Raw genomic sequence first — 15,329 nt, 5'->3', positions numbered from 1 at the left:
CTCTCTACTCTTTTTCATTTCTTTTTTCTTTGTTTTGATAAAATAACAATAGCCTGTGCATTATTGAAGAGGATCAAAGACCATGTTGGTCGAAACGATTGAAACGAATCAAATATTGCATGCTCGTCTGTCAATATTTTAAATAAACAGAATGTAGGTCGCAACCAGTTCGTTCAATATCCATAAACCATACGAATACTTTTACATGAAATTTTTCGACCACCCTCTGACCTCTTTCGAGTCGATTAATACTCTAACAGTAACATATTTTCTTTATAAATTTCTCAGTTCTTCTTCGAATATAAAATAAATTTCTTAAAGTGCCTGTATCGTGTTCGTCCCAATAAATTAACACAAATAACGCTTCCACCTAACGATTTTTCACCAACAACCGTAAACATGTCCCCCGGAAATCCATATGCCAGTTAACCCCGTTGCTCAGACTGCTCGATTATCGCGAGCTCGCTGTTGTTTTCCGCGCACGGTAATCCGATAATTTCGCTCGTAGGACACGCAGTCTTTGCCCGTCAATTCCGATAACGGTCCCCGTAATCGTGTAACATCGATAATCACGAAGGTCGACGTAGCATTATCATATACGTCACGCGCGGGAGGTTTAATCATCGCGACGACGACGTTACTAATTCAACCGTTGTCTGCCCCGCCAAACTTGGAGTCGCGTTGATGAAAGTTCCCTCGCTTGCTATGGTAGCCGATCAACGAGGTCTGGGCTCGTCTAGTCGCTGATCGAGCGTGGAAATTGAATCCTTACCTCGCTCGATCGCTTGCATCATCGATCCACCTCGGCTTGTCTCGCTCGTTCAAACACCAAACAAGGGTTTAAATGCGTTTGTCGCGAGTGTTTCGTCTCCGATAGCACAGGTACCGAACAGCGGGCAGCTGGCGTTAATTATTCGTACGCTTCCAACGTGTTTCGAGAACAATGCTTGACCAACGACGATTCGCTGTTGCTCTCGATGCAGCTTCGAAGAGGAAGTTATGAACTTTTCCAGGCGGATTTAATTATGAGGCTTTTGCGCGATATGGAAATGCTTGTTCTTTGCGAATCAAATTAAAGGGATGAATATATTGTTATTTTTTTTCCTGGATCATCGTGTTGAGTATTGGCAGAGTTAGGAATCAATATTCTTTTTACTGAAGAAGTATCAAGCACATCGGTTGAGAATAAGGGAAAAAGGTGAACATAAGAAGAAATGACTTCTTAGTGAATATACAGTAATTGAAATTGAAAGAAATTACTCTGAATTACAAGAAAGGAGGTTCGATGGCAAATGTAGATTAATTGAGGATGAAGGAAAGTTCTCGTTTAATTTGATTGAGGATCAATGAAGTAAAATATTTGTTGTTATTTTTTAAAGAAAGAATTACGAGTCATTTGTTGATTTTGAATGAACATAATATATACAATTTGCTGATTGTTCATTGTTCAAAGCTGTTCGAGTGAGTGTGTCGAAAGAAAAGAACTGTTCCATTGAATTTGCTTAGTTGCGTAAGTGACGTTACCGGTTTCATTCATCGCATTGGATAACGATAGTACGACGATCATAGTGTAAGATAACATGGCAACATTAGGGTCGTGTTAGAGTCAATTGGGTTGGCGCGCGCTCCTCGTTCGAGTTCGTAAATTGCCTCATTGACTTTTATATGCCAATAGCGAGCATTGGGTATAAATAATACATTTTTCATTTATTAATTTCTTTTTTACCCGTTTACAAACAGAATTATAGTAAGGAAAAAAACAAAGTAGATACTACAACAGTAGATAGATGTAATAAGGAAGTTGATCTGTGAGTTATAAATAAACGAGAATCCTGACTTGAATTTGCAGCGTTTGAAGATAAGCTCGCTGGCTGAGAAGTATTCGACTAAATATAAATGCAAGCCGTGAATATGTCCAGAGCTGTCTTCGTTGTTTTTCAAATGTATTTCGAGAGTTGTAAAACGTTTAGGCAAGAAAATGTCGCTTGTAACTTTGCATAGAGGAACAAGAAAATATTATGTTTAAAGAGAGTGTACGTTTGCAGAAACTAAAATATAAATGTCGAAATCTTATCAGGCAGATCACTTGTTTTTAATTGTATCTTTAATATGGCAAGACTAACATATGTTTTATTTTCTGTTTCAGGATCTGCAGATCATATATTATGGTCTGCTAGGTCTAGAAGCATTACGTCCGTGCAGAGATTCTATTCTTCGTGGGCTTTGCAAGATCGTACGATACGAAAGGCACCATGCGAACCACGTTCTTTATTAGTAAGTAATACATTTGTAATTAATCACGTTCGTATTTTATAAAACTATTTTCTAAGGAATTAATTCACCTAATAAACCTATGAATAGTTTTCTCCTACGCCTATGGTAGGAGGTCTAATTAAAATCCTAGCAGGAAATTCCCTTATCGACCTTTTTGACTGCTTTTTTATCCACGTTACCTTATCGACCCGTTTCTTTCTTACCTTCTACAGAAACCTGCACAAATGCAGTAATCGTCCGTAGATATTGCAGATTTTGTTATCATTCTGTTATCACTTATCATGATTTCAGAATGTAATTAATGTAATATATTTATATTTAAATAAATGAATTGAATTAATGTTATTTAAAATATTTCAGCACCGGTGAATTGGCCACGAGCTGGTACATACTGCTTTCCGGTTCTGTGTTCATCGATGGTTCCATGTTCCTGCCCTGTTCCAGGTAAGATTTCTACAATTTGTAATATGTTAAACAAAATATGATCGTCTACTGTAAGTTTTGTTACCTACAAAACAGATTCCTTCATTATCATTAAGTTCATATTCCCATCAGAACTCGACTAGTAGTGAGATCTAGCATTGAGAAACTAGAACTATTTGGCTACACACTTGGGTGTCTTTCCACCGAGGGCGCTGATCATAAGTTTAAAAATTAAAGGGCGCACCAACCCCCTTTGAAGAATAAATTGTTTTTAAATAGAATATCAATCCAAGCATTAAATTAATATCACACACGAGATATAACTTAGAGCCATAAATAAAAATCCATTTATTAGAGTCGATAGAAGACGACACTTTGGTCACCAATATATTATACTTAATGATTTAACATTTATAATTAATAAATAAATAGTATTATCAATTTTATCTTTGTCACCATTTCGCTACAGGTTGGTCCCATTAATGCAGCTCGTTCTGTTTGTTGCAATTAGGTCTGGCTTACGTTCTGACACGTGTATATTTCACGTGGCACCTCTCCAACAACGTTGTTTGTTCGTTTTACTTCTCGCATTCAATATTATACTGATTTCGCTTTAGACGAAGAAGCTGCTGCGATAGAAATCGATCGTATTACGTATACGTAGAGAGAGAGTTTGCACGTGTACTAGGTATACGGAAAAGTCATGCGTCATACTTCCATGCTTGTACTACACATTATTGACATTTTTATTCGTTAATAATATAATAAATATGAGACATTAAATATTTTACTGGAAGAATAGATGAATTTAATATTAATGGCTATCGTATAGCGACTCGAATTTATCTTGAAATGAGTGTATTTTTCGTGGACATCGTTCAAATTGATTTCAATTTCACGGTCACTGTGTATATTACGTGCTCACCGATCTCGCTCATAAATCGTCCCGTGCCAGGGTTACGGTCGCAGTTTTCTCTCTTTGTGTCCCTCGAACCACGGAAATTCTCATTAATCGTGTAACCTCGTTCCATCAACGTGTACGCGCGTCGAGACATTCTAACTAAGGATGTATTAGATAATCTACTTTTAATGAAATTCAATCGCTCTAAAAAGGAAAAGTAAATTTTCACTCCTTCAATTTAATGGTTTCGTTCTCTCTTTTCTCACTGCTCCGAACACTTGCTGCCATGATCATTCGTTGCTTTGGTCACGCGCAATTAGACGTAGAAAAAAGTGTATAGCTATTACCCTGGAAGTCAAATACCAAGGATCTATCAATTCTATTTAGCGAAACAAAATTACTATCATATTATACAGTACTGACTAATTAACAATAATGATTCCTCCAAAAATATGGGAGTACAATAATTACCAAAATATTTACCATTAACAATTAAATGGTAATGATACTAAAATTTTTTTAATGTACAGATATTATACTTGAAAGAAAAAATTATAAAATATATTAGGGAAATTCTAATCCTAAATGAGGGTTTCATAAAATAGTGAAGCTTGAGAAACACTGGCCTATACAAAACATTCGCGGAACCCACGTGCAGTGTGTACATTTACACTTCACGGATTCTAGGCTCCCACAGTGTAAATATAAAAATTTTGCTGACGAACCTTCGGGCGTGGCTCTGTTTCACGTATTTCCCTCTTTCCCGTTGTTTCTTGAAGCCTCTCTTTCTCCATGCAATACCTCTCTGGCTACGTCTTTCTTCGTTCAATCCACCTCTACCTTGTTGCACCATTTTCCCTTGTTGCAATACCTCTGCCATTACGCATTTTTTATATCACTTTACTCTCCTCCTTTCGCAGGGAAGTAACATATGAGTAAGCAACATGTGGGTTAGAAGAAAGATCATAAAATTATAATAATGTCATTTTTGTATATATTGCCTGTTCCTTTACAATATTGTACTGTATTTACTTTTTTCGTTTTTATTGCAGACGTTGTTTACGATAAAAATGCGTGATAAGGAAGCAGATAAAGTAGATATGGATACACGATAAGAAAGATAATTTAGTGATTTAGTAGCAACATTTATTTGGTCAAACTACTGTAGAGATAGGTTTCCATTCGTTCAATATAAAATGTACACAACAATTTTAATTCGCTTTAGAAATTAAAATTTTCATTAGTTAAAATTAGAATTCTAATCTCTAACCCCGTAATCATAATTCTCGTCGAGATAAAGATTCCTACTCATCCACGCTTTCACGTTCTTTTAAATTCATTTACTCGTTCCAGGCGCGAGAAAGAAGTCACGTGCCGTCTCGCTCCCGCCGCTGTTTTTTTTTACGCTCATTCGCGTACTCGCTCCATCTTACGCTCATTCATGCCTTCCCTTTCTCGTACGCTGGGTTTGCACTGCTTGCACTCCGTTTCTTTCATTGCATCGCTGTCCTTATCTATTTCAACGTAAATTGTTGCTGTCACGCTCTACGTAACCTTACCCCCTCCACGCGCCTTTCTACTCGTAATCGTGCCGATTATTCACGACCAAGGCCGAGCGAGATTCGGCTCGACGACGAAGGGAAACCCTCTGGAGAAAGTGCGCGAGGAAGAAGGACAGATACACTAGTTGATCGAACGGAGACAGGTTCTCTGGAGCGACGAAGATGGCGATAGAGAGTAACGTAGAACGTGATAGAATGAGACGGGTCACGTGAGAGAGATAGAGCTCGATTGCAGGAGCGGAGATGGGCTGGATTGTTTATGGTCCTGACAAATTTATTTTTGGCAATGATAATGGGGTGCGTTTTGATTATGGTAGATTTTTGGAAGTCGATTGTTCTACATTTTGGCAGAAATTAGGAAGTTTGTTTGCTTTTATGTTCTTTTTCATATTTTCTAGAATCTGTTTGTAATAAATTTTAGAATTACAATTGTAATGTTGGTGGTACCAATCAAAGAATCATAATAGCATCCGTAGTGGTTCCAGTTCTTTAATTTTGAATACTTCTATATAGTTATAGTTCCATAGAATTATAGTAACACTTATATCGAGGACAGAGATGAGCAAAACCCTGGGCTTCGAATAAATCTAAAGTTTGCCGATATGTTGGTCTCGTTTCCTCTTTTGAACATTTTCCAAAAAAGGAAACGAGACAAACACATCGGCAAACTTCAAATTTATTCGAAGCCTAGAGTTTCACCCATCTCTGATCGAGGAAGATAGCTTTTAACGTTGGAGAACCCTTCACGAAACAGCACCCTGTCGCCCTCCAGGGTTTCGATACGACCCTGCGGAGCGCGGCAATCGAGAAAGAAGGGGGGCCTCACCTACCGCGCGCGAGACTCCAGTCTTCTCGAGTATATCGTGGCGGTTGGCGAGTGTTGCGATTAATACTCGGCTGCACCCGCGGAATCGCATTCCAATCCACGGGCGACTCCTCTCTCCCCCTGGTTCGCGGTTTCCTGCGATCGAAAAAAAAAAAAAGTAGTGTCGCTTGGTTAAAAAGGGGCGATGCAGCGTGCGCGTAAACGCCACCAGTTCCGTATTCAAGGCGACGCGAGTGCCCTAGGCTAACGGGGTGGAATTGAACGCATAGAACGACGAGGCTCAGCGTGTGTCACGGTGTGTCTCGGTGGTCAACCGTGCACGCGTCCACCAACCCCCGTTTCCCCTCTCGATTCTCCTCCCCCTGGTGCGGCGTATGTATGTGTCATTCGATGCAGCGTGTCTTAACGATCGATTTTCGGGATAAGAAAGAAAAGAACGTGTCCTTTCCGGCACTGCACGTGCGCACCACCCACCCCGCCCCTCGGGCGGTTGTTTCCCGTTTCGCACCACTCGAGAACCGCGAGTGACACTACGGGGGCGAACGCGTACCCTTGGACCTCGGCTGGTGCGGTTTCTTTGCACCTAGTGACGTCACTTCACCACCCCCGGCCGGCGAATTGTCACTCGAAACGCTGTTGCGTAAAGGGCCACGTCTCGCCGACGTCGAGGAGGCCCGCGAGCACACCAGAGGTCGATGGATCCGCTCTCTCGAGGATAGAAACGCGACGAGGGATCGAGGAAAAGTTGAATTTTTCGGGGCTGATAGTTGCTGGAGAACAGAAGTCGAGCTCGACAATCGATGGCTGAGGATTAGTGGATGCTCGATAGAGCTTGTGGGGAAAGGGTGTGGAGCTGGAAGCTTTGGACAAATTTTTGAGAGAATGATCATTGGTTTGTGATGAATTGGTACGGGTGATCTTTAGTTGAAGTGATAATAGTTGGAAGGTTGAGGTTTTAAGTAGTTTCGTCGTGACATGAGCGATCTTATAGTTTGATGACCAAAGTTCTGATACATCCTTGGAGCTTGAGCAACTTTTTGAGAAAGGTCAGGAATATTGACATCGAACGCCAAGTTGGTACCAGTGTATATATTCTCTCTGAAGAGTTATTTAACGTGTCCTCGATACTCTGAGGATCACAGTTCTGATAAGTCCTTGGAGTAAACCTTGAATAAGTTCTAGAGGAAGTGACATTGAGATTTAACGATACATTGATCTACCAGTGGTCTTCGAGGTCTTAAAGTTCAAGTTTTTAATCAACTTTTCGAGTACCCCTTCGCTGACTTTCTAAAACGTTAACATTGACGTTCAACGAAACACCAATTTCCGGGTAGTGACTGCCAGTCAAAGTAGTAATGCACAAGTGAGATATTCGTACTAATATTTAACGTTTCCTCTGATAAATATTTAGGCTGCGTTTGACTTATCTCTTTGAGCTACAACATTGACACCAAACGAAACGCTTAGTTTGGTATCAGTGATCTTTACTTGAAATAATAATCTACAAGTGATAGTGATACGATCGATTCTTGGTGAACTTTTCGAGGGACATTGAAATTCATCGAAACATCAAGTTGACACCAGTGATCCCAGTGTTATTTAACATTTTATCGATCCTCTGCTGATCAGAGTCTTAATAAATGACATTGACATTCAACGAAGCACCAAGTTGATCTCGGCGATCTTTACCTGTAATAACAATCTACAAATAAGGCATTACTTAATATTTCCATCGACATTCTGTGGATGAAGCTTGTAGTATAGCTTCGAAGTATACTTGACAATCTTTTGAGGAAGATCATCTCTGACATTCAACGAAATACCAGCTATCTCTACTTGGAATATTTAATCTACGAGTGAGGTACTATTTGATCGATTCTTTAAAGTTCAAACTTCTAACAAACGCTTGATGAAGTATATCTTCGCCGACTGTGGGGGAATAGTGATATTGATATCCATCGAAGCATTGAATGGTGCCAGTTATCTTTACTCGAAGCAAACCATTTTCAACTAGGTTACTGTAAAGTTCAAACTTATAACAAATTCTTAAAGTATTAGCTAAGTTTGTGGAATATCCATATTCAACGGACATGATAAACAATCTACAGCTGATTTTTCCTTGGAAATCAGACTTCTATCGAGTGATAGAACTTTCCTAAATTTTTAAGTTAGATCAACAATATTCACACGTACCCAACCTCCCTTCTGAAAAATACTTTCTCACCTTAACGCTTCCAATAACACCCTAAACGCACATCTTGCGACCATTTCTGGGAACAGTATCGTGACACAACGAAGTATCAATTAGCGACAATAGTGAAGTTCCTTACTGTCACCCACTGAACATCATCTACCAACATTCTGCCAAATTCTCGAAGAACTATTGACCGAATCGACCAGTTTCATCGACCAAAGGCTGTGCTAAAATCATCGGTCATCGGAGCTTCCTGGCTACTCGCGCTACTTAACGAGAGTACCGTCGCTGATTGGTTTCCAATCCAGGGTACACGGAGGCGCCTCCTGGGTCTGTGTTTACGAGAGCACACGATCGAATACACGGCAAACCGTAGGCACTGCCTTGCCTACGCTCCACGATAATTGCCGTTCGCTTTCACCTAAGAAGCGAGCCTGGTCTCGGAGGGAGTCCTGTAATAAATCTAATAATCGAGCTAACGGTTCGTGGTCGTAGAGGGCACGTCGGAGAGACGCAGTCGTTGCATCGCTGGAGTCTGTCGTCTGACAGGCCTGAAGTCTGGGAATCGCAGATTCCACAGAAATCAGTTGGGAGCTTCCGTTGGAAGGAGCTGAGAATACATTTGTTCAGAATTGACAGAGAGAGCTTAATTTGATTTACCCAGGTCTGAAACTAGAAATCAGTAGAGAAACCTGGGAGTTAGTTGAAAGGACCTGTCGGGAGCCTTCAAGCACCTGGAGTTGGAACTGAAGCTGAGTTCTACGAGCTTCTGAGTTGAAACCTTTCGTTGGAGGCCGCTGAGAATTGACAGAACTTGATTTACTCTAAAGCTGAAAATCAGTACAAAAAGGACTTGTCGGAAGCCTTCAGGCACCTGGAGCTGAAGCTGAGGATGACCTTCGATACCAAGGACATGTACTCGTCCAGGTTTGACACAACCTAATCTGATAAATGTGACCGCAGACTGATGAGCTTTGGAAACTTAATATTCGATTCAAAACCCTCGTCAGAAGCCTTTGGGGCATCCTGAAGAAATTTCAGTGACGCTCGTCTGCAGTTGACTCGATCGAGTAACCTCGGGATCCTGAAGTTTGGAATCAGGAGGAAAGATCGCAGAATTCTAGAGGAAATCGGACGGTGAAAGTGGCGCGGGAATGTTTGAAAGTATCTCTGCGAATCGTGAACGTTGAAGGAAGCTCAGGCTCATACTAGAGCCCAGTGTTTTCCGTTTGCGTGCTGTTCGGAGCCAGAACATTGGACGCTGTCTCGCGAGGAGTATTCGAGATCGTCGTTGAGTTGTTTGAAGGTGTTTGACGACTTGGGGACAAAAAGTAAACGAGAGAGTCTATTGCGATGTCGTCGCAGTGAGGATCGTCCTTTCAGGCGGCGCTTTCACGTGATTTCTTCGTCTTTCGTTGGACGAATTTAAGGACAAGGAACAGCGAGGAAAAAGCCGGCAAACTGGATGCTCCAGACGGTGCCTCGCCTTCCGCGCCTCCGCCTGACATTACTGTCACCCAGGATGACCGGTGAGCTGACTTTCATTTAACTTTAATCGTGATCTGTATCTCGGGACGACGCTCGATGACGCTGAGGCATCGTTGGGTCCCTGCAGAGATTTTTGATGGACGGGTTTCACGAGTCTGGACAATCAGAACGTATTTCTAAACAAAATAAGGAATATTTCTATTCCTGATATTTCATCTTCCAGGTGCTACATTCTTTTATTAATTATTTAAAGTAACCAGGAGGTATTATATCTTCTGTTATATTTATGATATTTGTTGAGTTACTTAGAAACAAGTTCTTATTATTATTTTGAGCTTTTATTAGATCGCTCAGACAGTGAAAGTTTGAGAACAGACTGTGTAGAGTAAATTAAACTAATACAATGCTCGATTTCTGGCTCGTTAGCGTCGCAAGTATCTCCGCGTTAAATTGACTTCTCACACAATTACTGTTAGCATCCAATGTGAGTTCAGATCTGATTGTGATCTTGACGTGACACATCTATTTAAAAGTCTGGATACTTCAAACAAAAGAGGACTGAACCCAAGTGTGTCAAACCTCTATAAGACAAATCTAAAAATAAGGACTCTGTCACGAATTGGAATAAAATATAGACTAGGATTTAAACTTCATAACCAGTCCTAGATATTTCTACGTCATCCTACATTTTACAGAGAAAAGATTTCAGACACCTGTCACTGCTGATAACTGTTTAATTTTAGCTAAAGGCAGCTTCCTGAATAATGAATGGAAACTCCGGTTCGTTGGCTGGAAATATACATTACTTGAACGGGGAAATTGAGGAGGAATTTTTCCAGCGAGCGAGTAGATGCTCATCCTGGTAGCTATCGATGGCATTATCGACGTGTCAGGGGTGTTACGGTCGCGACGCGTTCGAAACGTCCGAAATAATTATAGAAATGTTAAAGGGCAAAATTGCGAACGCTTGTTACCCCGAAAATGTCAGAACTGCTCGGTGCGGTAAGTCGACTTCGCGTTAATTTTATCGATGGCGATATTTTTAACTCGTGGGTAGGAGTTTCCCAATGAACAAGACACACCGTGTATAAACGTACTCGTCTCTATTTCGTACGTCCCGGTAATCTCATCTTTTCTTTCTTGTTTTTTTAGATAGCATTGTTACGTTTTATTTTTGGGGGAGCGAGGTGTGGGTCGATACATCCTACTTCGTTGCCTCCACTATAAATATAAATTATCGCTTTAGCAAGGAAATGCATAGGCGTATATAATTTGCACTCGAAGTGAAATCGGATTGCCAAATATAGTGAGTACGTCGGTGAGTGGCGAATTGTTAAAGTGAAGCGTGATAATCGTGTCAAGTGTGGGTTTTGAATTTTCAATTAAAAAGAAGCAACGGTGTACAGAAATTGATCGGAGTAAAGAGGAGATCTGATTAAAGAAAATATATTTTATCGTTCTAGTAATCCTCGATGCATATTCTAGTCATTTTTTTAATACTTAAAACAAATGTTATAATAGGTACATTCCACTCAAACTATTTCATCACGTATTTCTCTTAAATTAAAAAATATTGAAACGCTATTTGAGACCCGAACCATAAAATTGACGGAATTTGGAGTATTTTTACTCCGATCTAAAAAGTCGATATTTCTTTGATTGAAATTCTAGTTGAATACCTGGGCTTGCATGTAGGCTTCGGATACGATGAAGGTTCACAGAATAGCCGTGACTCTGCCTGCATGAAATCGAAGTCAATTGACCTCCAGCACGCTTTTGCAGAATTATTGATTCCCGTGGTTTTCGGGGAGCATTGTTGTTCCGCGGCTGTCACGGGTGCGTGCACGTGACACGGAACTGTCAATACTACGCGTCACGTTTCAATCCTTGATTGGTAAACATGCAGAGTAGATCGCATTACGGTTCAAGTCTCGAGATTCCCTGGAAACCAAGTCCAATGTCATGTTTCCCACTACGAAATCGAGATGGAAGTGGTTCTGTAGCTCGTAGTAGCAATTAGAGACTTTTGGATCGTTTTTTTCTTCGAACCTCTTAACCTTTTCATTGTTGAACTAATCAGAAATTCCGAAAAATATAGTTAGAGATATAGTAACATAAATACAAATCGAATTGTATTTATAAACATGTCGAAAAATTATTAGGGTGTAAGAGTTCTTTTCTGAAATTTATAGATTGAGTATAAACAAAATATACAAGAATTAAAAGGTTAATTTTATTTAAAGATGAGTTTTGCATATTTACGATTTTTCTTCGTTTAACATAAAGCGTGCTAAATAGGTTTGGTGTCGTGTTTAGTGCATCATGTAAATATTGTGTGTTCAGTATTTCTTCGTATTATTACATAATTTTCATTCTCCTGCGCTGGTACTTCGATGTAACCGTTTGCGAAGGAAACGTTTATATAAAGGATTCACGTAATTCTCGATGAAGAAAAGAGCCCAGCTGATTGTGCAACCTATTACAGAGCAACACGAGTCATCGATCGAGCAGTCTAATATTTTACCTTACATTTCTAAAAATATTTGTTAAAATACAAGCAATTAATTCAGATATAATATTGAGGTACATGGGCTTCTGAACTATTCGAACGTAGGAAAAATAAATTCCTAGCTTTTTCTAAGACCAGTTATTAATTGTTTGAGTAATTTTATGTTAATTTTGAGTAGTACATTGAAACAAATTGAAACAATTCATTTTATACTAACAAGTAGTTGGTATAAAAGTATTCGAATTCCATCGTCTGTAAGAAAATGTCCGCGCATTCGCGAGGCAAAAACAGAGGGTTTTAATCGCATTTCGGAAATATTGCGATCGCTAATCGATTTAGAAAGGAGAAATTCCGGAACGACGTCTTCTCAAATTGCACGAAGGGATTCGAAGGAGTGGAACCAATTCTATTTTCATTATTTCCACGTGGCGTACTCAATTTCCTATTTCGATAAAGGGTGCCGCGCACCCTACCCGAGGGTTCCTGTCAGTTTTTTTATAATTAAATTTCTAGGGGGAAGAGCTGGTTCATCGAGGATACCCTCGTGCTTCAGCATCAGAATCCACGACGCTTTTGACTGTATTTTAATGCCATCAATCTATCGACCATTCCTTTGATAGCGTTTATAGAATAACTTATCGATTTCCTATTGGCAGACGAAGCACGGCGCGTTTCACTTTATAGCAATGTTTCTCTGACGACTTGAAAAAAGGAAGAGGTGAACTTGTCGTTAGTTATGTGAATACACGCTCCTTTTATTTCTTATAGGGGATACAAATTAATTTAGAGTAGAAAACGATTAATAAAAAGATTTTTTTTTTGTGCAGGAACACTTCCATTCTTGAGTTATACTGGGCATTATCACGGTGATCCTGCTACGTGTCTTATGAATTTTAATTAACTTTAATGTAGGAATATTTATTCAACGATCATTTTATTTATTATATTTAATAGCTACACGTGGAAATTGTTTTTAATGCGTCTTTAGGACAAATGAATTTACTAATTATTTACATCGACAGAGATAATATAAATTTCACTTGACACGCAAACTCAAGGAATGCATGACTAGTAAAGTTTGATTTCTCTGTAGTTTGAATAATTGCACGCTCTATACATTGGAGAGCCGAAGAGAATGGCTCCGGATTTAACTCTGATTTACGATCAGAATTATTTATAAAGAGTATTTTGCTATTATTCGAGATTTCATGTCGCATAAACCTGTGATTGATAATGGCATTGTTATCATGGAAAGGCGATTTATGGGCGAAAGGAGGAATTTTCTCTCGCATTGCGAACATCAGTCACGGATATTTTTTATAGCTTCGCGTAGTAGTATATTTGACAAACATCGTTATCCGTTACCGAGATCGTAAATATATCTCCGACGGTATGATCTATGGGTTTCGTTATCAATTTATTGCTAATGTTAAATTTCATTCCAATATGCACGCATTTCAGATTATATCAGTAAAAGCTTTATGTGCATGTCTTGCACTTACATAAAGTACAATAGAAACACCATTTTAAATGCTCTTAGTGTCTTTCAAAATCAAATTGACTCCTCAGTAATCATATTCTTTTTTCTTACTTTTGCTTTTATATTAAAATTACTTACGGTCATGATACATTTTAGAATTAAATCACACACCGTATCAAAGTGGAGTAGCATATTTGTATCTTAACATCGAAACAAAATTCTATTTAATAAAGAAAAATATAAAAATTCGCGTCACCTCTGGTGTGTGCACAATTCGCCACCAGCATTTATGTTTCCACTCATTTTTAACCGACTTCTCAACAAACAGTTAATAATAATCAGAGGAAACCAAAGAAATCGTCTTACCGAAGAAAGGGCTGGCAAAGCTGACAGAGAATCGCGATTAGAAAAAAAGTCAGTGACCGAGAAGTCAGCTGAATCGCGTCGCACCTAAGGCGATTATATCGGGCGGGGTTCGATGTCAAAGAAGATTCTGTTTGCTGCAAATAGTGCAACGTCGATTCTCCTCCGGTGTCTAAGCAATAATGCGCCGAGCATTTTAATTTAGTTAGAGATCGATAGAGTGTGGAGCGAGCACGTGCTGACGGCGAACAAGGTATTCTCGATAAACCCTCCTTCGCATTTACGCGGCACTACGTATCCACGTACCCTCTTATACAGGGTGATCAACAACGCCTGGTACTATTATTAGAGAATCCAGCGAACCCTATCGTTTTATCAGCATAAGGCCGAAGATCACAATCTAAATTGGCGACTGCGAACTTCGTGCCGCGTCGCGACACCTACTGATTAAAAACTTATCCCCTGCCCGAGGTGACGTTGAATATTAATCTCGGAAAATACGAGAAGGGAGTGTTAAGAATAGACGCTCGTCTTGAGATATTTTATTTAATTTTATTAATTTCATTTAGTGTTTTATTAGTATATTTATTATTATGTATACAGTCAGTCCCATTATAAATTGGTACGTACACGAATAAAATTCCCACATGTGTATATTTATAATTAAAAATTTATTTGGGAACATGATGCATTTATTTAAATTAGACACATTTCTTCAATAAATATAGAGGATACGAATACTTATGGGACAGACTGTATATTTATTATTAGCATATATTATTGTATTTATTTTCATTTATTTACGAGCCAACATAAAGAGACCTTTCAGTACACAAATCATTCAACAATAACAAAAATAACGCATCACAATGAATGAATTGTGAATATTAATGAACTACAGTTTACCAAAGTTTCAAGAGACAGTGAATTTCTTAAATGCATCACAACAAAGTTAATATCCCTCTGCAATTAATCACAATTAATCCTTACGAACTAAAACTTCCACTCTTCTCCCCCGATTAATTCCCTCGAACCAACTTGCCAAGATGAAATAAATTGGGAGTACGCTTCGTCCCATTTAGTTCAGATCCCCTCAGCAGCTCCTTCATCGAAGAGGTCGTCTTCGGCGAAACTGGAGAAGTCCGAGCATCGGCTTAAAATTCTCCTCGGCGAACGCCATTACCGAGTTTCACTGTTCTCGCCAAAAGGAGAGTAAATTATCAAAAAAATCGAAGACGAAGAAGAAGCAATTTATTCAGCCAGCACCGACGGAATCGAGTTTTCGTCGGGGACTACACTCGGTCCCGTC

At 39.3% G+C, this 15,329-nt stretch overlaps 1 protein-coding gene across 2 annotated transcripts in view; it reads left to right on the top strand.

Annotated features, from left to right (window-relative positions):
• The window catches only part of LOC128889200 (rap guanine nucleotide exchange factor 2-like), a 202,697-nt gene that overhangs the window by 48,583 nt on the left and 138,785 nt on the right, over positions 1–15,329 (top strand). Inside the window, exons 3-4 of one of the 2 annotated variants that reach the window (XM_054146615.1) lie at positions 2,147–2,274; positions 2,635–2,718. In XM_054146615.1, the coding sequence (XP_054002590.1) occupies positions 2,147–2,274; positions 2,635–2,718 (212 nt within the window). Of the gene's footprint in view, positions 1–2,146; positions 2,275–2,634; positions 2,719–6,011; positions 9,710–15,329 lie in introns of those variants that run through there. The other variant, XM_054146619.1, reaches the window with a different exon arrangement.

Source organism: Hylaeus anthracinus, unplaced genomic scaffold (genome assembly GCF_026225885.1).
Source record: "Hylaeus anthracinus isolate JK02 unplaced genomic scaffold, UHH_iyHylAnth1.0_haploid 11997, whole genome shotgun sequence".
In the NCBI taxonomy this organism is placed as follows: Eukaryota; Metazoa; Arthropoda; class Insecta; order Hymenoptera; family Colletidae; genus Hylaeus; species Hylaeus anthracinus.
Note: the sequence above shows the minus strand (reverse complement) of the source record. Positions and strands in the feature narration are given on the sequence as shown.